Source organism: Seriola aureovittata, chromosome 17 (genome assembly GCF_021018895.1).
Source record: "Seriola aureovittata isolate HTS-2021-v1 ecotype China chromosome 17, ASM2101889v1, whole genome shotgun sequence".
Classification (NCBI taxonomy): Eukaryota; Metazoa; Chordata; class Actinopteri; order Carangiformes; family Carangidae; genus Seriola; species Seriola aureovittata.
The window spans coordinates 21,205,554-21,229,544 of NC_079380.1; the positions used below are offsets into that span (position 1 = coordinate 21,205,554).

General features: G+C 40.4%; 3 protein-coding genes across 7 annotated transcripts in view; 2 read left to right on the forward strand and 1 right to left on the reverse strand.

Moving 5' to 3' along the window:
- The window catches only part of engl (endoglin, like), an 18,196-nt gene extending 13,289 nt beyond the window's left edge, over positions 1 to 4,907 (forward strand). For 3 of the 4 annotated variants that reach the window (XR_008830064.1, XR_008830063.1, XR_008830062.1), the window contains exons 17-19: positions 396 to 1,996; positions 4,249 to 4,349; positions 4,780 to 4,907. The gene's annotated coding sequence lies outside the window, so the exon portion shown is untranslated. Of the gene's footprint in view, positions 1 to 395; positions 2,061 to 4,248; positions 4,350 to 4,779 lie in introns of those variants that run through there. The other variant, XM_056400941.1, reaches the window with a different exon arrangement.
- On the reverse strand, positions 2,184 to 15,396 carry LOC130184863 (zinc finger protein Gfi-1b-like). Of its 2 annotated transcripts, XM_056400952.1 has the most exons (7): positions 15,006 to 15,396; positions 5,826 to 5,916; positions 4,796 to 5,070; positions 4,311 to 4,486; positions 2,914 to 3,060; positions 2,615 to 2,780; positions 2,184 to 2,520 (listed from the first exon to the last, which is right to left on the reverse strand). In XM_056400952.1, exons 3-7 carry the CDS (start codon positions 5,055 to 5,057, stop codon positions 2,324 to 2,326), a joined length of 948 nt encoding a protein of 315 aa, XP_056256927.1. In that variant the 5' UTR covers positions 5,058 to 5,070; positions 5,826 to 5,916; positions 15,006 to 15,396; the 3' UTR covers positions 2,184 to 2,323. The 2 variants fall into 2 exon arrangements, with proteins under 2 accessions (XP_056256927.1, XP_056256926.1); XM_056400951.1 differs by having other exon boundaries at positions 4,796 to 5,916.
- A 1,857-nt stretch (positions 15,397 to 17,253) lies between these two features.
- si:ch211-106h11.1 (volume-regulated anion channel subunit LRRC8D) lies at positions 17,254 to 23,377 on the forward strand. Its single transcript, XM_056400940.1, has 6 exons — positions 17,254 to 17,468; positions 18,352 to 18,720; positions 19,380 to 19,958; positions 20,080 to 20,330; positions 21,456 to 21,833; positions 22,018 to 23,377. The coding sequence occupies exons 2-6, from the start codon at positions 18,379 to 18,381 to the stop codon at positions 23,135 to 23,137; spliced, it is 2,670 nt and encodes an 889-aa protein (XP_056256915.1). The 5' UTR covers positions 17,254 to 17,468; positions 18,352 to 18,378; the 3' UTR covers positions 23,138 to 23,377.
- Positions 23,378 to 23,991: the final 614 nt, after the last annotated feature.

Genomic DNA, 23,991 nt, shown 5'->3' on the forward strand with positions numbered 1-23,991 from the left:
ACAAAAAACGAAGAAGAAAAAACTTTTGATTAAACTATTATGATATTATTATTATGTTATTTTGAGGTGCTACAGAAATAAGATTAAAGCATTCGGCCAGTGAAGAAAAATAAAATGCAAACAGTTTGTCGGAGCATACTGTCAAGTCACTGTCACTTGTGTCGTCACCAGTCAACCAAAGGTCTGCTACTACTCCCTTTGTTCAAATGAAACACATCGCCGTACTCCAGCTGGGCGGCACAGAGCGAACCTAATGTCAAAGCTGTATATTAAAATAAACTTCAGTGGTTAGAAGCATCGACAGTTTCAGAAAATATATCAGCATTGGAGAAAGCACCTGCAGATTTTCAACTCTGATCGGTCTGAACAGTTTTATTCTTTTATCTCTGTCTCAGGATTTCCTCCGGCAAATCTGAGAAAAGGAGAACTGGGACAGAGGTTCTAACAACTTGTGTGTGAGCGAGCACAGCTGCCTCTCTCTCTCTCTCTCTCTCTCTCTCTCTTTCTCTTTCTCTCTCTCTGTGTGTGTGTGTGTGTGTGTGTGTGTGTGTGTGTGTGTGTGTGTGTGTGTGCAGAGCCGTGTTTGTGCAGTCCTCCTCGCGAGTATCGTTCATCGCCGTGCAGCAGAAATGCAAGAGGACTGAAACCATGTGAATACAGTAGCACCTACTCACCGCCGCTTCGTGACAAGTCAGATGTGTGACTCAAAGTGAAACGTTGTTTGTTTGATGCCGGACGCCACTCTACACCAAGTCATTTCAAAACTGGCAGCGAATCATCATATGGAGAGACGTTTATCTGGATTCAACAGGAGCTAAACTTGTTTGGAATGACTCAGACAGAAACAACATCGTCATCGACAGAACACAAGGTCACACAGGATTCATCAGGTTACCGTGCGTCTGCCTGTCTGAAGAGTCTGTGTTTTACAGAGTCATTTTCACTATTTGTCCTGTAACTGTGAATCAGCTGGATTTCAAAACTACATCTATGTGTATGTGAATTCTCTTGTGTTCATGTGGCAAAGAAGATGTTTTACACTGAGCTATAAATCCATGTGGTCTGTCGCTCTCGAATCACATGTGACGCAAATACAACAAAGGAAGTTAGTGTGTTATGAATAAGTCAAACATCTACGGTGTGTAAAATATATTCATCTCTCTGTTTAAAGCAGTAATAAATTATTTTTTGGCCTCTGAAGTGTAGCACAGTAAACCTGCTTTCATATCTGTGCATGTATGTTTGAAACGAACCCTAATGAGAGCAGAAAGAGTAAATCAAAACATTAAAGTTGTGTGCATTAAAATAACTACAACAGCAGTTCCCAACCTTTTCCGACTCATGGCCCATTTGAAAATCTCAAACATGTTGCCGACCCAAACCTGGCCAAATAATTCTCAGAGTATTTGTTGTTTTAATGATAATGAGAAACATAAGCTCAATTATTCTGTCTCTTTACTCTCTTTCTGTTTCATTTCTTTCACTCTTCCTGTTGCTAACCAGCTATCCATTTTGATATTCCATCTTTTAGCGCGCAGTCAGACTGAGATAGCAAACAAGTCTATGATGCGAGCTTTAAATAAACATTTCCTTTTAAAACATTTAAAAATAATATTGTGCTGTTTTGCGAATGATTAGTCGGCCCACCATTGTGCCCTGGGCCAAAGGTTGGGAACCACTGGACGAGGTGAAAGATTCTCAAATTGAGCTGAGTGGAAACCCCCTCAGATTTCAGATAGTCAATCAATCCATTGCTCCATTGCAATATTATTGTTTAGTGCATCTTTAAATCTCAGTATTTTTATGTTGCATTAGAAATGTTACTCATGTTTTCACGTGTAGTCTGTGTTTTGAAACTTTTATTTTTAGAATATAATTTCAAAATAAGCTTCCTGTTGTGTGCAGCAGAACAAGAACATCCTGTGAATGGATCATCATCAGTTATCGCTGTTGGTAACATGGCTGCAGTGTATTAAGGATGCCTGCTTCAGTAATGGTAGAATCACTCAGACACACACACAACAGTCACTCACACAACTTTTTTTTAGGAAAATAGGAAATTACACTGGATGATATTACGCTGCTGCCCAGCACATACTGGGAAAATAATCCAATTATCATCTGTGATGTGTCATCATGTTTCAAATTGAAAAAAAAAGCACAAACCTAAAGGATGAAATGTGTTTTTTAAGCAAACCGGTCCTGTTTTATTTAACATTTTTAAGCATGCATGTCATTACTTAATGCATATTTTCAGACTTTTACAATTATGAATGATTGCAACTTATTTACAAATCCCATTTCACTCAGTTGCGTCATGGCCTCAGTTCTGAGTGTACATGTTTCCATAGCCACACTGTGTCTCTTGGTGGTGCTGTAGGTCAACCCTGCGCTGGAAGGTGCGCTGACAGTGGGGGCAACTGAACGGCTGATAGCTGCTGTGCTTTCGGCTGTGGGTGATGAGGTTGGAGCTTTGGCTGAATCCTTTACCGCACACTTTGCACACGTGTGGTTTCTCACCTGAGGGAGGACCGGAGTGTAGAAGTGTTTAATGTTTGAGAGCAGGAGTTTGAACTTTACACAGTTTAGTTTATTCGCTTTTGTGTTGACTCACCTGTGTGTATGAAAGTGTGTTTCTTCATGTCTGACTTCTGGTGGAACCTTTTGCCGCAGTACTGGCAGGGGTAGGGTCTCGTGTCCGAGTGGATGAGGAGGTGTGTGGACAGGGTGGACGAGCGCTTGAACACCTTTCCGCACACCTTGCAGCCAAAGCTACGCTCCTGTATATACACAAACAAACACATGCACACACTCGTGAACATGAGGACAGCGTTTCTTCCAGAGCTCATGATGTGTTTGCACTGAAAATGATCAAACCTTCGCACATGTAAATATTCTCACTGTCCACTGTACCTTCGCTCTACTGTAGCTGCCAACTGCCCTGAAGCTGAAGGGCATGTGGGGCATGTTTGTGGCTATGGGGGATCTTGTCAGTGGGACAGAGACTGTGTTGAAGACATGAGCCTGCAGGCCACCTGATAGTAGGACTTCTGAGAGAGACTGGGGGAGACAGAGAAATAAAAGGAGACAGAAAGAACATGTTGTGTTAAACAATTCAACATTTTGCAAAATCCATTGGTGCAGAGTTAAACGAGAAGACTGACACCATTGCAAATACACAGCCAACAGTTAGTTAGCTTAGCTTAGCAGCAAGACTGAAAATGGGTAAACAGCTAGCTTGGCTTTTTCAGAAGGTAATTAGCACCTCTAAAGCTCAGAAATAAACATGTTAAATTTCATGGCTGCTACTAGGTAGACTTAGTCACCTAGGGACAGAACCATGTTAGCTGTTTCCCCACTGTTTCCAGTATTTGTGCTAAGAAGCTAAGCTAACCAGCAGCTAGCTGTAACTTCATATTCACCGTATGGACATGAGATTAATTTCCATCTTCTCATCTAACTAGTGCATTTCCCAAAATGTCAGAAGAGCAAAATTAACAGAAGAGCTGGACTAATATTGATCGGCCTTGCTGATATATTGAACCAATATTAGCTTATTGCAGATATATCTGTATCTGTATATTGGTATCAGTGTAAATGGCAACCAATAAATTACAAGAAATTACAAAGACATGTTTGAGGCAATTTTGAAAGTGATATAATTACACATTTGATTACTTTACTTATTTTTATATTTAGTTGATTTAGTTTGAATAAAGCTAAAGCACATATTCTATAAGGCACAATTCTTTAACACACACGTTTAAGGAATCCTCGTCAAAAAACTTTTTATCGAGAAGGCTTTGAAAAGAAATATTGATATCATTATCAGCTTCAAAAAGATCCAGTGTGAATCGGGCTCTTTTAAGAGACTGGGGACAGTTATTATATCATTTAATTAAACCTAAAATACAGGTTTCTGAGTGAAAACAAAGTGGAACAAGATTTCACTGAATTACACTGAAAAAAGTGTCAACATAATCTGTAAAGTTACATCATTTACAAATTACAAATTTATATAATGTAAATAACTAATTGTAAATAACTACTTACAAATTTTAGAGAGATTAGAAGAGATTTTAAGATATATTTTAGAGTTCACTCATATTTTGTGGTGTTTTTTTTTTTTTTTTGAAACAACAAACTTAGAATTGGTTGAATTTTTATCTTACACACCAAAACACTTTGTTGTGTCACCGACATGTAAATGTTACAGTTACTGACACTGGTTTCCTTTTTTCATTGCAGCAGCTCATAAAGACAAAGATCAAAAAGACGCGACAACTCTCACAACCCACAGGCGGACGTACCTTTTCACAGAGTGGACATTGGCTGACGGGGGATTTTAGGTCAGTGTGCGATGTGTGGTTGAGTAGCATGAAAACCAGTCTCTCCAGTTCCCTCTCTCTGTCAGATGCCTGGTGTCTGTCTGACGACCACGGCGACACAGCCAGAGGAGCCTCTCTGTTCTCCACAGGGATTTTTGCTAGAATATGAAAAGATGATGATGATGATGACGACGACAAAGTGTCTTTAGTTTATAGAGGAGGGCGAAGAATGGCTTTTGTGACCTTTAGTGTACAAGAATGAATCCTGAACGTTGAGTTGCACAAAACTATATTTCTCACATAACTCAAAGCTTCCTTTTGTCACCTTCATCACCCCTTTATGACTTAGTAAATTTAAATCACAGAGATCAACAACTCTTTCAGATGCCATCCACAGAACATGGCTGTATACTTACTCTATTTCTTACAATTTCACTGTGTTTAAATGTAGAGAAAGTGTTTGGTACCTGAAGTCCACGGATCATCTTTGTGGGGGCTGTTAAACTGGACCCCATCCCATTGTGAGCAAGCTTCAGCCAGAAGGGTTTTGACCCCAAATGTGGGGGACGAGGGCTGCACAGCATCTTCAGGATGCCTCCTGTCCTGTCGCATCACATGCTGCACAGGCTGCTCAGCATCCGTTCGGGACCTGGAGTGTGATCTGTAGGAATTCTTCGACGGGCCGAGGAGGTGAGACCTTTTACTCTTGACGAGGAACGACCGCGGCATAGCAGAGCGGTGACTGGAGAGGGGAGTGATGGGAGACGAAGTAAGAAAACAGAAACCTGCAGCAGCTCTTTTCATGTCACTTTTAGAGCCTCACGCACTCAGATGTCACACACCTGCTGGTACATGTTCAGTTACAATGCCAAAGCTTGAGGTTTCCTTAACAAATACAGCCTGCCACCTGCACTTCAGTTTCAGGGCTTTCACTGAGGATAACCCTGCTGTGGTGTAAACAGCTTTTTATACTTCCATTTGAACTGCATACAGTATGTTCTTATCTTAAAAGTAGAATCACAGCATAATAATTTAAATTTGAAAATTTCAACTTTACCAAAATAAGCAAATCAATAATGTCAATTATTCAGTCAATTAGTCAAGTGCTGAATTTATTCATTTATCATTTGGCAAATAATTGAATAGGAATGCTTTGGTATTAGTTGATTATATTAGGTCACTAGTTAAACAAGAAAGAGGAAAGCCCGACAGAAAAACTACATGAGACAAGTTTAGAGAACTACGCTGCTGCAGATGAATAAGCAAATTTTCCCAAACTTGTTTCACACCTTCTATAATGAAGATGATCAATTTATTAACCTCCTTCTCTGAAATAATATCCCTCACAACCTGAAGTTGCACAGAAGAAGTTGTAGCACACCACAAGGCTGAAATTGCCTTGTTGTATGTACAAAAGAAAGTTGAAAGTTGAAAGTATGAATTAAACGTAACCATGATACCAAAACAGTGAAATCCCAGTTGCATTGATGATCTTACCTTTGTATTGCGCAGCTGAATGTTGAGAATAATTGTTTCTCGTGTCCTCACCGTTGACAACGTCCTCTTTTCTCTTTCTCACACCCATCCACTGATGACATAACACAAAGAGATTTGATTTGATTTTGAAACGCTGCTGAGGATTGTGGGGCTGGAGGCATAGGAGGGAGGGGAGGGGGAGCCTCAAAAACTTTATCAAAATTACAAAAACATTAAAGACTATCATTTGAAAATCAATAAAAATACCCTCCATCTTTTGGGTTGTTGTTGCTACCCTCATCTTGAAAAGCAAAGTCTATAATAAAGACATGATGCCACAACGAATGTCTCAGCAGCAGCACTGCACACTCGAAAGTGTGGGACCCACTGTGTGTAAAGATATCGCAACTAATCGCACTAATGTCAAGACTAAACTATGTTTACTACGGGACCCACATTCTTGTGTCACTGCTGGATTCACCACTATAGTGACTCTTCATGTGGGTGTACTCGTAAATACACTCAGCATCCTTTGGAAAGTTTGAATATCTCATCGTTCTCATGTGAACATGTGGACCTTTACTACCACTTACACATTACAACATACCTGCCTGTGTGTGTGTGTGTGTGTGTGTGTGTGTGTGTGTTGTGTGTGTGTGTGTGTGTGTGTGTGTGTGTGTGTGTGTGTGTGTGTGTGTGGAATCCAGCCATCCCACACAGTTCCATCTGTGAGTGAAGGGAGGGATTTTTATTTTTTATTTTTCTTCACCACCTTCGTTTCAAACACTGAATTACATCCTGTCTAACTTTTTTTTTTTAATTTCTCAGGAAGACGCTGAGAATAATTACATCAAAGATTATTTTGTTTGATCTAAAATCTTGGCAGGAAGGCAGATGTGAATATAGATTTCAGGGTAATGCTTCATGATAAAAATCAGTTAGTAGTAATTTATAAACTCTTAATTAACGGTAAACCAAATATTCAGTCATTAATGTTATTTTAAAAGTTATATAATTTGCAAGTTATTTGCAGTTAACTTTCAACTGATAATATTTGTAAAAATTTTAAGGAAACATGAAAAGTGTTATGATCATTTATGAAGAATGTGTAAACTTTAACACGCGAAAAAAGAAAAAAGTGATGAATGATAAAAATAAAATATACTGAAGAGTCATCGTGCTGTGAGTGACTTGTCAATAAAACGTGCAAAGTTCCTCCTTCTTCCCAACAAGACATGAAACACCCCCCCCCCACATGTTTACCAGAACACAGCTAACTCCTCCAGCACCCACCACCTCACAGAGAGAGAAGCAGCTTTCTGTGTCAACTTGTGAACATTTACATCTTTTTCAAAGCCACAAATTCACACTCTCTGATCACAGCCACAATGATACAGAGGGGCGACAATTAATGACCATTTAAACCTTTACAAATGACCTTTAGGTAATTTATTGTAGTACTGACATGATTTGTAAATTATTCCTTATTGATAATTAATAAAAAATACTAATATTGATTGTAAAAGTTTTGCAGCCTTTACAAATGTATGATGTACAATTTCAGTGTTCCTTATCAATTACAAATTGTCTGGAAATATATATATATATATAATAATAATTTATGAACTGATTACAAAGCTTTTTCCACACCTAAATCTAAAGTTCTGCACCTCTAATAAATAATCTATACAGCTTAATCAAGTTCACGATATCATTTTAATTTCATTTTAAAGCCAAATTTAATTTATTTTATTTAATTAACCTTATGAGGCAGCTGGATTTAACTGTTATTAACCACAATGGTTCGGACCAACCTGTGAGGGATGAACTACAGGCAGCTACAGTCTCAGGTGACGACAGCGAGAAGCTACGGCTCATTAACAACAATGGCAGCTCCAACAGAGGTTAGTGTAGATGCTGCTGTAGCATCAAAAGATGTTTTCACTCTTTGGCAAGAGTTTGATTTAAAACTGGGTCCGCTGGTCGTGAAAAAATGTAAAGGATGCAGTCTGATTTGTTGAAGTTAGCCATAGACTGTAAATAAAGATGGATGTGGACTCTGTGACGTCATCCATAGGTTTCTGAAGAGCGGGCTGCTTTACTGTCGCCATCTTGGCAGTACCTGACTCCGCCAAACTCCCGGCTAATCCGGAAATGGGCAAAGAGGAGGGGCGTGTGTGGAGCCGGCTTGTGGCAAGCATACGATCCCCCACCTGTCACTCAAAGCGGCACGCCCTCCATTATGCAGAACTTTAAGACTTAATAAAGTTTAAACGGGTGAGCACGGTTGTCATGAAGGAGGAAATTAGTTCTAGAGAACAAAACCGTTTGTTGTACCAGGCTGTAAACATGTTTATTTCTGCTGTACAGTTGGACATTTTAACATGGGAGTGTGTGGGGATTGACTCACTGTTGGAGCCAGACTCTAGTGGCCTTTAGAGGAACTGCAGTTTTTGGTACTTCCCTGTTTGGCTTAATTTTTCAGTCTCGGAGGTGGTCGCTTGAAGTTATCCCGTGATAGACAAATATTTTTTGAAAGCACCTTTCCTTTTCCAAAGATGGTTCCGTGTAACAAATACAGATTTGATAGGAATGGTCACTGGAGGGATTTGTCACATGAATGCACAGGTCACTCAGAAACAGCTAGAAGGATTCCACTTCGTAGAAACTCTGAATGACTTTTCCTTCAAATTCAAGTTAGTGCTGAAAATCACATCAGTTGGATTAAACAGAAACATTCCCAGACGGGAGGAAGTTCGGCCATAAAAATGAAAACAAATGAGACGTGAATCATTGAGAAAAATGTGCTTTCTTTACCCATGAAAGAGTATTTTGCAACTACAGTGCGTAGGTGTTGTACTGTCAAGCACCGGGGTCTGAATCTGACCTCAGATTGAAATCAAATCAACAAGAGCCTCATTTGAAATGAAACCAAAGCATCTCTGAATGTGGCTGTATTTTTTTAAATCTTTTTTTGCAGACATCTCATTTGACTCCTGGTATGAACAGCGCAAAATGGAGCTGAGTTCGCCTTGATGTGCACGAAGAGAGGCATGTCAGAGCACGGTGGTTGATGTGGTGGGGGGCTTGCAGCCTTTTCCCAGGGGCTGTCGGGCAGAGCAGACGAGAGGAGTGCAGGGAGCTGAGGCGGGCTGGTGGGTTCCGTGGCTTTGTGCCTCATTTGTTTTGAGGGGGTTCAGGGGGTTCTTGTTCCCCTCATGATGATAGAAACCTGCCTTTCTAGGAACCTGAAACTCGTGGAGGAGGGGGGGTAGGGGTGGGGGGGGACAGAGAGAAGCAAGTGTAGTTAAAAGTTCATTTTTCCACTGTTTTCTACTTCTACAGATGTTCACTTCCTATGACTTCTTAAATCTTGCTATTTTATGGTAATGGATGTGAGTTCCCCGAGGTGTTTAAAAGCCTTTTCAATGTTTCCTTTTTTATTTAAAATCTTCAAAATCTTTCAATATTTTAAGCTTAAATTAAAGCTGTTTCCAATAAATTTAACAGCATGTTAACATATAAGGTTTCTTTTCTTTGTTTCTCTGAAACATATTCTATTAACTTTTTATATCAATAATAAAAACAGTAGTAACCTGATGCTTTTTAATAATCTGTGGATTTAGTTGATAACAGTCTAGACAGCTACAGGTCCATCTCTTTAAAGGGACACTCCACCAATTTTATACAATTAGAAAACGCTATTGATGATATTGGGAGTGCTATTATTCAGCCTGTAAAAACAGTTGTACGATGTCTTCTTCGGCTCCAAAGTCCTCAGATAACCCTAATGATGTCATGGGTCAGGGTTTTCTCTATTTGTGCTTGGAGACAGCAGAAAGTATCAGAGACTAGAGGCGCTGAGCTTGAAAAATGTGGGTGTTTACCAGGCAGCGAACCTAGTGAAAAGATGCTGTTGAGCTGCATTATGGGGAAGTGTAGGTAGTAGTTTCTTTTTAAGCTTCACCCATACCAGGGGATAAGCTTAGTATCTTTGATTTGTCCCCTCTTTTTTTAAAAACCTGTGTCTTGTATGTCGCCAAACTTTATAGAAGTGAAATAATAAATCGCTGCCACACCCTTTTTCTCTGTTGAGCTGACAATTGATGATATTAATGCAAAGCATAGCAAAGTAACGCTTGATCTAAAGTGGCTATAACTGATATTTTTATAATAACTATGTGGAAGTGGTTGCTCATAGTCATGAACCCACAGAAAATAATCATCCAACTCTACAGTTCCTCTTGTTTAGCTGTTTTGCATTTCTTGCCTGCAACATTATTGTTTTGTTTCACAGCAGCGTTAAAAATAAATCCCTAAAAATTATTCATACACTGTCCAGCGCTCAAGTTAGCAACTACACTGTTTCTCATAAAGTTGGAATAAAATATTTACTATAAACTATAATACTTTCCATGAAATGATTGTGACAATGTGATTTATTTCATATCACCTGGGTAATTGGGACAGATAATGTAAAAATTGCACCTGGTCAAAAGTGATTACTGATGCATTTAAATAGGAATAAACAGAGGATTGTGTCTGAAAACAAAATTATTCCAACTTTATGGGCAACAGTGTACATGCTGAACATAATGCAGAGATGTTTCCCTCAGGAGATGATGGAGACAACAAACAGCACAAAAAGAGGTTGAACACTGGACTTACATTCATCAGGTGGATGCAAACATCCCTCCCCATGAATGATGATGTTGCTCCGTAGCTGCTGCTGGTGCAAACAGGGAACTATTTGCTAGTAAGTTCGCCACATTAACTTAAATGGCAATGGCAATTTTATTTCTATAGAACATTTCATTACAAGTTAACGCAATATGCTTTACAAATAAACTACACGGCAATAAAAACCTCAAAATATCAACACAACCAAATAGAAACCCCTGCTAACTCCGCTGCGGTACAACCAGACGACCACTGCCTGGTGACCTGAGAGCCTGATCGGGTTATAATCAGTGAGCAAGTCAGAGATGTAATTAGGAGCCGAACCATTAAGTGTGATATGGACGATAAGAAGGATTTGAAGGGGATTCAAGGGGGTTCTGTATTGTACCAGGAGCCAGTGAAGTGATTTAAGTACCAGAGTAATATTATATTATTATTTTATTGTATATAAAAAAACTAGAGTGGTTGTTTCTCTCTGCCAACCAGCCAAGTTGCAGGAAATATGGTCACAATCTCTTCTTCCTGAGTTACAGGAAGTGTTTTTGTAGAGCATTATGATGTCGTGCCAGGGCATTCCTGATATATCACATTCTCAAGAACGTGAGGTCACAAGACCTTGACCTTTCACCTTTGCGCACAAAAATCTAATGATTTCATCCTTAAATCTAAATGAATGTTTGTGCCAAATGTGAAGAAATTCCCTCAAGGCGTTACTGAGATATCGCGTTCACCAGAATGGACGGACAACCTGAAAACATCACCAGCGTGGAGGAATAATGAGAATATGTCAGTGTAGAGTTTACAGGTTATTTCCACTGCCCCACGTGACTAACGCGTGATCATATATCAGTTATTGATTGGTTAAGGATAATAAAAAGTCAATTGCAGCTCAGAGAGAAAATGTAATAAAGGTGGTGCAAGATTTTGTCCAAGCTTAATCAAGCACACGACACATTTCTCCATAAAGATGAAGGCACAGCAGGTGAGGACGCACATATATACTGTATATTGTATGCACGTGTACAGACAGGTTTACAGTAGAGCAACTATTATTATATGTTATTTGAAAGATGTTGCATCGGAGTAAAAAGAGACAGGAGAATATACAGTCCTAGCTCAGGGTCTCATAGTCATGCATAAAAATTACAGTTGACAGGAATCACTCAAAACTCAGTAGTCTGTTCAGGAAAATTTATGTGATATTTACTTATATTTGCATATATGAGAACTTTGCATGCACCCATTCATGTACTTTCTCAGTGCGTGACAACAATGTAGGTGTTTCACTGTGTTAAATGACATCACTGAATCAAATGAACTGTTGTCATTGATCACAGAAAGAGAAACATCACATTATCAGGCCGCAGTCTCAGCTCTCTGTTGTTTATCTGTGTAGCTGCTGCGGCTGGTGGCTTGCAGTGGTTTCAGTTAGGGGACTTGACAAAAGAAGTGCTGTGCCATTTTCTCACGGCCAACAGCTTCTCTAGCTTTCTGTCTCCAGTTTACCCCCACCCACCCGTTCTACAATCATTTCCTCACATCTTTTCAACTTTCTGTCACTTTGGTTGGCAAAAGAGCAAAGTTTATAGACAGTGCAAGTGCTATTTCGTTTCCCCTTGATGGGCAAGGCAAAGACAAAATAATAATAAAAAAGGACAGAGAGCTTAGTGAGATTTTGATGATGATGTTGGTAACGTGTTGAGTCAGAATTCTCCTGGGAATAAGGTTTCACTGAAGTCATCGATAACTAAAGATAAGCAGTGGCGACAGGAAGAAGTAGACTTTCTTTGCAGTACATGACATATAGAATCTATATTTACCATAGCCATGGGAACCATGGACTGTACTAGCTCTCAATATCTTACCATATCACAGGGTCATGTACAAAGGTAAAGCCACAACACTTAACTAGGCTTGTGCCTCCTACTGAACAGGAAACAAGTATTTGCTGAGGTATTTTTCTTTCTATGTCACAGCTTATCATCATATCCTCCTACTCGTTGTAATCAATTTCTGTCAGATTGAAATCATCACTGATTTAGATTAAAATCTAATTGCAGTTTTTTCCATCATAGAAGTTACTGAAGAGAAGAGTTTTCTAGTCAGACGTAGCACCCCCACAGTGGTGTCTATGAAAACATTTTCCACTCTCTGGCTAAACGCACTACGACTGTTACAACACCATATAAAGAAGAGAGTGAACATGATGATGGTGATATTGGTAATGGTAATGATGATGATGATGACACCTTCTTCAATTCATCCAGCCCGATGGGCATCCCCACTCCCACACATGTATTGGTATCAGTCTGACAGTGCAAGGTTACAGAAAGGTAAGCGGGTGTGAGAACACCACAATGACATGGTACCCAAGACTGAACGCTGCCCACACTGGCAAAATTGATGGTGGTATATGTAAAGAGAGGTTAAATATGAATGAACAAGCCTAATTAGTAAATAAATACAAGAGCATTGTATCAAACAAGACTTAGAGTCTAAGAGACTATAGGCTAACTGCTAATGGTGATGCTCATCATCTAAATTTAGCATAGTTGCATGCTAATTTTTTTGCTAATTAGCACAAAACACAAACAGCTGAGGTAGAACCGCACAGTGAAATGTTGATGAAAAGTTTCATCCAGAGGGAAACAATCCATCCAGTAGTTGTTGAGACATTTCACAGGGAAAAAAAAAAAAAAAAAAGGAAAGCAAAACTGTCAACTTCACGATGGTCCGAGAGGAAACGTCAGCTGAACATCAAAGTTGGTCCAGTGGTTGTGGTGGACAGATTAAAAGACTGACCTTGACATCTCTAGTGCTCATTCAGTTCAATGAAAACACTGTGTTGTTGCAGGATATATTGTCAAATAAATGCATTTTCAGAATTGTAAAAACTTGTCTTAGATTTCAACAAACCACTGTCCAGTAAAACTATATTATTAATAGTTTGATATTTTGGGAAATATGCTTACTTGCTTCTTGTAGAGGCTAAGATATTAAGATAGACTTTGATCCCTGTAGGGTAAAATATCAGGATACAGCCGGCAGACATTTAGCTTAGTTTAGTACAAAGACTGTAATTAGGAGGAAACATGTAGCCTGACTCTGCCTATATATATCTAAAGTCTAATTAACATTTTGTTTGTTTAGTTCATATAAAATCTTAAGCGTAAAACATAAACATATTGTGATTTTACAGAGAGTTGTGTGTCGGACAAGATTAAGCTACATTACAATTTTCATGTTTTATTCGTTGTTACTATATTGTCTTATTGTCTAATTGTCTTATGTTTCTGTTCATGATCAATACGTATTGTCTGTCATTTGGAATAAGAACCAACTCCAGACAAAGAACAATACAATTTACTTCACATCAATTTTTAATCTAACTTCTTTCTCCAAAATCCTGAAACATTTAGTCGAGGACCATCTATTAACTTTGCTTACACTAACCTTTTTTTAGTCTTTTTATTCAGGGATTATAAACCAGAGAGGGAGTTATAATGTGTGTAAAGTGTAATGTGTTTACTCAAATATTTGATATGCTGAGGTCTGTTGCAAGCTTGTGATGTTTTTTTCACAACATCGACGTGTGAATCCTTTCACATAACACGACCCCACCCAAAACATCCCTGCCTATGGGCATGATTGAGCGAGTGTGTCAGTGTACTTGTGTCTGTATGTGTATATTGCAGATGAAAAGGTGTGAAGCCGCAGGCCTTTTTCTTTGCAAAACTTTGAAACCGAGGGTGTTGATAGGACATCGGCCACTTCTAATGTTGAGCTTGCCATACCACAGCCCCGCTGTCTAATTTTAAATTCTTGTTACTCTCACAGGGATATGAAAAACTCAATCAGTTTCTCATGAGATGAGCACATGGGACTTTAATGTCCTCTTGAAAAACAAACTAGCGACAGGAAGACAAAAAAAAAATCTTCAGGCACTATATTATCTCATTTACCAGTGTTACAGTTGACCCTTACAGGGCGTAATGAAACATTTAGTTTAGAGGAGCTTTAGGGTGATCGTTTGAGTTATTTGAAATGTGGTTGTGTGAGGTACATATCTATAGTCAGTGTATTTCCTGCAGTAGATTTGGATCAGTGACCTCCCAGTTTAGAGAAGCAGCAGGGACCGACGACACATAAGCTTGGTGATGTACTGCTGTGGAAACGTGTTTTAGCCCACAGAAAAAAAAAAAATGAAATGTACATTTCAATTTGAATATTTTCACCATTTTATCAGCCTTTTCCTTTGAAACTAAATTTTTTCAACTGTTGAACTACCGTATTCCTACGCTCAAGCTTTGCTATTCCTACATGGGTAATGTTAGCATTAACAGCTGTTTACTTAGGAACATTATCAATGTGCTTAACACAACTAAAAGAAGCATGAAAATAGAAGTAAAAAGCACAATAAGAAAACAGTATAAAAACAAAATAAAAACACAGATTGTAAAATAGATATCACATCAAAGTGCAAGATTAAAATTTAGATGAAGTCAGAGGAAACTTACTTACCACCAAAAGCTCTGTCTCCAGCTCTTGTTTTGCTTCTACTTCAATCACTTCTTTTCTTCTACTGAAGTCAGCATGCTAACCAGCTAGCTCCATCCTGGTTGGCCCGTCTGGTCACTTTCTGATACTGAATCACAGAAGCGTCCAGTCTGCCATGAAGAAATAGTTCTGCTCAGAGGGCGTATTTTAACCTCTTGTCCTGTAAATACATTAATGGCTGAAGCTCTCTGCAAAACTTGGTAAGTAAAGAGCTGTAGCAAGTAGCAATAGCAAAACTTACAAATAGCCATTTAGACATAGACATTTTGGGTAATTCACTTTCTTGCCAAGAGTTAAATGTGAATATTGATACCTCTCTCATCTCTGAGCGTCCCAGGAAGTCCCAGGAAGCAGTTACCTTAGCTTAGCATGAAGCTATTTTTGTTAGTAGCGGCTAAGCTAGGGACATGGTTCTAGGGATAGCAGTATTCTGTATCTGCTGGGTGAGTAAATAGGCAACTGTTTGCTAACTTGCTAACACATTAGCCATAACAACTTTGCAAGTGATTATGATATGACTATGTTGTGTTTACAGCTGGACAAAAAGTGGATTAATGCAGGTTCAAGACAAATTCATAATTAAAGTAGGTTTGGTGTTAGAGTTGTTGATATCTGGTTTGATAAATGTACCTGTTGCCCTCATATATGTACTGTAACAGCACTATTTTGATGTCTTTAGCTGCGATCAGTCAGTCTGTCACTCAGTTTGGACCGGACTGAAATATCTCAACAACTGTTGGAGGGATTGCAATGATATTTTGTACAGATATTCATGGTCCCCAGATGATAATGCCTAATGACTTTGCTAATCCACCGACCTTTCTTCTGGCACCACCATGTGTTCGTATGAAAGGACTTGACAATTAGATGGATTGTCATTAAATTTCATCTCCCCCAATCAGGATAAATTGATATAATTTTGAAAAGTCAAATTTGTTCACAAATTTGGTTTGTGACCAAATACCTGCAAAATTTATAATATTCCCATCTGCATCAGTTGTAATTTGTGTTTAGAGCTAGTTTAAAGCAAAATGCTCACATGATAAGCTAAGATGATGAACGTGGTACACTTTATCAATGCATTTGTATTAAATGCAGTCAGGTTGCCAGGGCAACTCCAATCTGTGATTGTTTTATCAGATAGCACCCATCTGATAATCTTGTAGATTTCACAACTTTCAAAAACACAGTAATCCAAGAACAATATATTGTGGGCTTGACTTTGTATTTAGCAGTAGCTGGTGATAAGACATTACCTAAGGAACTGTCCTCTTCCCTCACAGTTACACCTATCACGCTTTATCTGGAGATTTTTCACTGTACCAACAGTAGATGCCAGTCTCAACTCGCACTTACCGTTTGCCACCGCTGCTGCAGCTACCACATTCTGCACACACACACACACGCACACACTTACACACATGCACACATGCACATTTAGCAGAATTCACAGTAAATACACATGCCAGCTGTGGAGAGTAGATCACATTGTGGTTCACTGTCAGTTTGAGTCTTTGCTCCAGATTCTTCTTACCCCAGATACAAGAGAAACAGCGCACTGACTTAAATATGACCCTTACACACACAGACACACTTGACTGGCACTCCACAGTCATCAGAGTCTGTAGCTTCTGTAACCTTTAACCTCTGAGGAAGCAAACCTGTTTCAGAAGCACACATCCATTCATAAAGTGGCAGAATGACACAAAACAGAAATCAGTCAGTCATTTCTTATGTGGGTCAAACACTAAAAGCTGCAGCATGACTGAATTAGTCAAAGTCGAAAACTGCTGTTTAACTCATAGCCCTTTCACTTCAGCAGCCCCTGCTGGATATTGTTGGATATAGAGTTGTTATTTTATTTCTATATGGAACCCAATAGTCATGCAAGTGAGTGAAGTGAAAGTGGAGGATGTAAACTACATTTATCATTTTTATTCCATCTGCTAATGTTGGTTAAAAAATCTTTCATCCAAATAAGTGACAGAAGTTGACAATTAACTTACTAAAACTCAGCAAGCACATCAGTGGTGGAAAGGCCTACATCTGTAGGGTATTTTTATATTAATACCCAACTGTTTTGTTTTAGATAAACTGTAAGAACAAGTTTTCTTGTGACTGTGATTTTTGTCTGACACTCCCGTGATGTTTTCCTCAGAGTAACTCAGTTCTGAAGGAGTTAAAGGGTGCGGACGGGCCCCCGGTGGGTCTTGAACGCGCTTCTAGTGCTGAATTAGATTTTTCTGCCACACATCCTCCGCTGCTATGGCAACCCTTGAAAAGCTGTGTGACGGCCAGCTGAGGAGGAGTTTGTTGTAAGTTTCAGGAGTTTTTCACGGCAGAACCGGACAGCGCCGGAATGAAGTTTCTGTAAGGAGGCTGCTGGGAGCTGATCAGAAGAGGGGGAGAAAAGAGTTGTTTCCCTAGGTAGGTGAAAGTTAATCTGGGCTTTAACTGTAACATGAATTGTTTAGTTCTGATCTGCATTTTAACCCAAGAAGTAGAGTTGGCTACAGTGGAAGTTTTGTTTATTAGTTTACTCTTTATTTGCAACCACTAATCAAAAGATTTTTATATGATCGATCAAAAAACTTCTCTTGTAATTTCCTCTTTTATCGACTCTCCTTGAAAGCACAAAGCTTTCCTTGCAAAAGGTCCTTTTGAAATTCTTGTTTAAAGCCCCTGAAAACTTGGTTTCAAATCTGCTTTGGACCATTAAATATTATTGTTATTCAAAGTCAAAGTTCAACTCGTAGAAAATAAACATCCTTAGGTTTAAAGATTTTGTTAAATCCTGATTGCTGCGTGGACGAACGTCACATCATCTTTTTCAAAAGCAAGGACAAAAACACAAATACAGAAATCTCTCGGAAAATAAAAACACACTCTGTGAACAGAAAAAAGGTGTGTTCATGTAGGACCACATTGTTCACAGTAAGAAGCTGTTTGATAACATTTGCCGTCGGGGCCTTTAAAACAGGATCTTTATTGGGTATATGATATTCTGTGATCTGATTAGGATTTTCCTGGATCAGGCCGTGGTCACATGCTGTAGTTGTTTTGCTATTACCAGAACTGGTGACTCCACAGACAGGTCACATATTCTGACAGCTGTTATCACATGTGGTGACCCTTAAATCTTTAGATAAATTAAACTGCATTTAGATTTGTAATAATTGCTGTTGCAGAAACTAGTGTCTAAATCTGCCTGTAGAGCCATAACACTATCTGCCAATATTAGACTCGTCTTTGTTCATCACTACATCAGTTTATGTGCGCGGCCCAGACCTTTCTTTACCATCTTTTACAGTCATCCTTGTTGAACCCGGAGGTCGCCATGTTTTCCCTGTCAGAGCTGGCGCCTCTGAACCAGCATCAGAACAGGTCTAAATTGCTGAAGCCGTGGTGGGAGGTCTTCATGGACTACCTGGTGGTCCTGATGCTGATGACATCTGTTTTGGCTTGCACTGAGCAGCTGTCCCGGGACCGAGTGGTGTGCATCCCCTTGGATCCACTTACTGCAAATACAAGCAATCACAGTTTCTCAGCTAGCAGCAACGTGGCACCGAGTCCATCGTCAAAGCCTCACAGTCCACACAACATCAGCCCAAATCTGTACTCCGCAGCCCGGGGTCGACGTACTCACCTGGTCTACCAGCAGTATGTGTACATTAGCCAGGTACTGTCATACTCGCCTTACTTGCCTTTGTAATTTGAAAGCAACAAAAAATTTCATCTGTAAAGTCACTTTAAAATGGCTGTTACAAACAACGGATCAGATGATGTATGTATGTGAAAGGAGTCATGCGTACCGGTGAAACCTCAGAGAATTATGACCTGATTCTGCAGTTCCCCTCAGCTCCACTGTGGTTCATGATGATTTTCATGTCATCGTTTTGGTTTTCTGGCCCACATTTTTACTGATTTGATTCACTCACAGATCTAACCAACTGTGCATATGTGCCCTGCACTAAACAGCAGACAGTTATAGTTAGCAGCTAGCTAGTGAAGCAATTAACAGCTGAAGAGCCAGATATTTCCCTCAGGAATTGTTAGAAAACCAAAAACAGAGCTAAAAGAGAGTTTATATTGGACTTAAATGTATTAGGTGAACACAAACACAACTCCAAATGAATGCTTATGTTGCTCCGTACTTGCTGGATGTGTAAATAGGCATCTGTTTGATAAGAAGTTGCTTACTTGGTTGTAAAACGTCAGAGTTGTGTTCATAGTTTTTTGTTTCTGCTGCCCCCAAGTGGCCAAAACATCAATGATTACAGGTTGAAATGTCTGTCTGTCTGTCTGTCTGTCTGTCTGTCTGTCTGTTTATCTGTCCAGGTGTGCTACCATGAGGCTTTGCCTTTGTGCTCCCGCTTCTTTCCCTACATGGCCTTACTGCAGTCTCTAGTGCTGGTAGCCAGCGGCTCCTTCTGGCTCCACTTCCCCCACACCTCCGCCCGCATAGAGCACTTCCTGGCCATCTTAGCAAAGTGCTGCGAGTCACCCTGGACATCTCAAGCCCTGTCGCACGCTGCCCAGCAGGAAAACACCCAAGAGAAGGAGCTGGAGAGACGACAACCCCGACCTCCTCCCTCCTCATCTTCACCCCCAGTGACCCGCACAAGACGTTCAAGCATAGACTCAGGCACAGACAGCCCACTTTTAAAGAGGTCAGACAGTGTGTCCTCTGCCGTATCTCCCTCCCCGTGCCCTTCCACTCTCTCCTGTAACTCCACCATGTCGTCTGAATCTCTCGGCCCCCCCACGCACTTTCCTGAGTCCAAGCCGTCAGTCATGGTTGACAGTCCCAGGCAGGTAATCAGTCTGGATAAAAGTGATGGGGAGCAGGCCAGGGCGCTGTTCGAAAGGGTCAGGAAATTTCGGTCCCACTGTGAAAGCTCAGCTGTCATTTATAAGGTGAGAGATCCTCTATAAGATCTATACACCATATTGATAAATGATAATCTTACAGCATGATTGAACGTTTAGTCAAGCTCAATTGTTAATTTATTCATAATACCCCCTTTCATCCATTTAGGTCTACTTGGCTCAGACGATATTCAAAATGCTGATGGTGACGCTGATAGTGAGTTACACCATCCCACTTCTCAACAAATTATCCTTCACCCACACCTGCCACCCTGAGGAGCAGGCCCTGGTGGGCTACGCTACCTTCGAGTGTATCCATGTGCTCTCCTCACTTCTACGCAAACTGCTGGTGGCCTACCTGACCCTGCTGGGGCTGTACGGCCTGCTCAACTTCTACACCCTCAGCTGGATTTTACACAGGTGTGTGTACAGTATGCAGGGATGAATGTGTTGGTGCTGTAACCTAAAACCATATTTGGATAAAAACTTTTAACGCTGCTGTAATATGTATGATGTGAAAATGTTTGGTTGTAGTTAAAATCCCACAGAGAATTATCACGCAATTCTGCAGTTCCTCTCAGCTCTATCGAGGTTTTCACCCACAACTTTCTTGTTTTAATTCACGCAGCAAGAAACTGTATTCAGTACATAAAGCTATAAATACCCACTATACTTTTCTATGTAGCACAAACCAGCAGATAGACGTAGTTGGCAACTTGCCGGTGAACAGAGTGGAGCATTTAGCTGCAGAGCCAGATATTTCCTGGAGGAAGGAGACCAGAACAAAGCTATAAAGCGAGTGTATATTGGATTTACATTGGCCAGAAAAAGGGATCCTAAAGAACTGCTAATATTGCTCCACATCTGTTGGATCGATGAATTAAGTGTGAGCTGTTAACTGTTTGCTAACACGTTAGGTCAATCAATTTAATATGAAAGAACCATTACCATTTTCCATTACTAGTACCAATTTGTTTTCATACCTTTCATGCAGCCCTTTTCATTTGTTTCAGACTTACATCATTTAACTTCATTTATCATCATTTAATTTACACTACTAACATCAATGAAATAACAAAACTGACAAAAACATATGACATCATAATGCTCCATGTGATGAAATACCTATCTCAAATTCTCTGTACATTGATTTTCATACTTTACTTTAGTGAATCCTGAGCTTTTGAAACAGCAGTGACGTAAAGTGTGAACAAATTGTCATCAATGGGCGAAAACATGCAAAATGTACAGTAAGTGAAGGGAAGACTGTCCATGCACAGCCATTGAGGGGTTAAATAGGCTTATGCATATATAATTTATTGCATTTCTTACACAAGATAAACTTGTAAAATGTCAAATTAATAATTTTAAATTGACTACACAGGCTGTGGTTGTTCAAAGGGCCTTCAATAAGAACAATGCTCATGAGGTGGAGCATACCAGAGGGCCTATAATAGGATTACAGTTTAATGCTGTGTTTTGGGCTACATTATTTTCTCTGTGATATATTTCTCATTTTGGTTTTATGCTTTGTGCCCTGTGTAGCTCTTTACGACAGTACTCCTTCCACTCACTGAAGGAGTTGTGCTCCCTGAGGGATGTTCCAGACCTGAGAAATGACCTGGCCTTTCTTCTGCACATGTTGGACCAGTACGACCCTTTGCTGGCCCAGCGTCTGTCCGTGTTTTTGTCCCCAGTCAGTGAGAGCAGGCTGATGGAGGAAAGCTTAGAGAGGCGCTGGGGGGAGGAGAAGCTGCGTGCCATGAGTAGTGTGGACGCAGACGGCTGCTCCAGACTGCAGCTGGTGGCGCTGCCTCGCCTCCCTCCGGCCCTCTTCACCCTCAGCCAGCTTCAGGTCCTCAAACTGGAGCTCATCTCAGATGCCAGGTTTACTGCACAGGTAGCCAAGATGACCTCACTCAGGTGAGTTGTGCAGTGGTGTCGTTATGCTTCACACATTTTAAACAATGCACATCAAATCAAAAGTTATTTCCAATGTTTTATTTTTAAATTATATATATTTGTATTACATGAATGTGATATACAAATTAAAAACATATATTTCTGTGCATTTAATTTGTTCTTTTATTGGCTACTCCTTCAACAGAGAGATCCACCTCTACCACTGCACAGCAGCTGTGGATCCCAGTGCACTTGGATTCCTCCAGGAACGTCTGGAGGTCCTCCACCTCACCTTTACTCAGGTATCAGAGATCCCCAGCTGGGTCCTCTCCCTCCGCAGCCTGCATGAGCTCCACCTCTCTGGTCGCCTGAGCAGTGAAGGTGGGGTAGGCCGCAGCTGGGCACTGGGGAGCCTCCGCCAGTTGCGTCACCTCCGTGTACTGGTGATTCGAGGCATGTTGCAGCGGATCCCTGGCGAGTTGTATGAGGTGGCAGGCAGTTTGGTGAGACTGGAGATCTACAATGAGGGCACCAGGCTTCTTGTGCTGACAGGATTGAAGCGAATGGTCGACCTGACAGAGCTGCTGCTGCAGGACTGCCAGCTAGAGCGTTTGCCCTCTGCACTGCTGGCTCTGACCAAGCTGCGCACCCTTGACCTGCAGCATAACAACTTGAGAACTCTGGAGGAGCTGCTTAGTCTGGCTCATCTGCGGCGTCTCTCTTGCCTCAGACTTGCCTACAATCGTGTTCTAGCGCTGCCGGCTAGTGTTGGTGTGCTTCGAGGCCTAGAGCTCCTGGATCTGTCCAACAACCACCTCCAGAGCCTTCCTCCGGCGCTCTTCACTCTTCTCCGCCTGCGTAGGCTGCTCCTGGCTGGCAACTTGCTCGAAGTGCTGCCTGTAGAGATAAAGGCACTGCAGCTGCTTACAGAGCTGGACTTCAGTGGGAACAGGCTTGAGCGCCTGCCCTCTCAGCTATTCAGTGGTTGTTTGGAGCTGCGCATCCTAAATGTGGCTCACAACTCTCTTAGTTCATTACCCAGGGGGATTGCAGCTTTGAGTCAGTTGTGCAGGTTGGACTTGCGCAGCAACAGTCTGGAAGAACTGCCCGCCGAGCTGGGCTGCTGCTCAGGGCTGCATGGAGGTGGTCTCCTGGTGGAAGACTGGCTGTTTCTTTCTTTGCCTTCCCATGTCAGGGACTTCCTGACTTCATGCCCCACCTCTGGTGCATACTCAGAGGGTCATTCCCGGCCAGAGTCTGACAGTTTCCCATACTTCTCTCCGACACAGTGGAGCTTCTCCTCTGCTCTGGAATCACAGATATAAGACTAATGACTATCTGACTCCTAACAGCATCCTAACACTGACAGTATTCTGCCTGGCACCTTTTTGTATATGTATTTTGTATTTTATAATGGGATTTCCTTTTGCAGTGCTTTTGGCTAAATTTTTCAGGCATTCGTTTAGAATGTAGTTTTCCTGTTGGTCCTTCTAATGTGAGTTTTTAACACAACAGTGTTGTTGTTTGTACATTTTAGCACACACAATAAACATGTATTTCTTTCATTTTTGTTCATGTGTTTGTTTCTGATTCCAGTTGGTCACTTTATCATGAACATACTCACTGAAAGTGTTTATTTGCTATCAGGTCTGACCTGATGCTGATGTGACAATTTCCAGCAGATTACATCAGTCCCAACATTAAAAAATTTTAACACAGTTTTTTCCATCAATACTGCTATTGATTTTGTTATGTATAATAAATATAATAAGTTGTACTTACTAGTTGTGATTTTAAAAATTAGCACTGTGTGTTTCTGTTAGTAATTTAATGTTGTGTTGCTTCTCTGTGAGCACTGGAGGGCAGTACGCACCCGACTTTCTGAACAGTAAACTCCAAGTATCAAGGCAGACATAATACTATACTAAGACCTCTGGTAGATATTAAAATAAATATTTGCAAATCGATTGGCCTTATAACATTAACAAAGGTTTGATCTTTACAGCTGACACAATAATACTTGCTACAGTTCCCACCTATTCAAGGAAGCTACAAGACTAAGTTTGTATTTTGGGGCACAATGCATCACAATTTAGAATATCATTTATGTCGACTTACCTGCTCTCAATCATTTATTCATTTTATTTTTTAGATGAATATAAATTGCTTTTTTATTGTG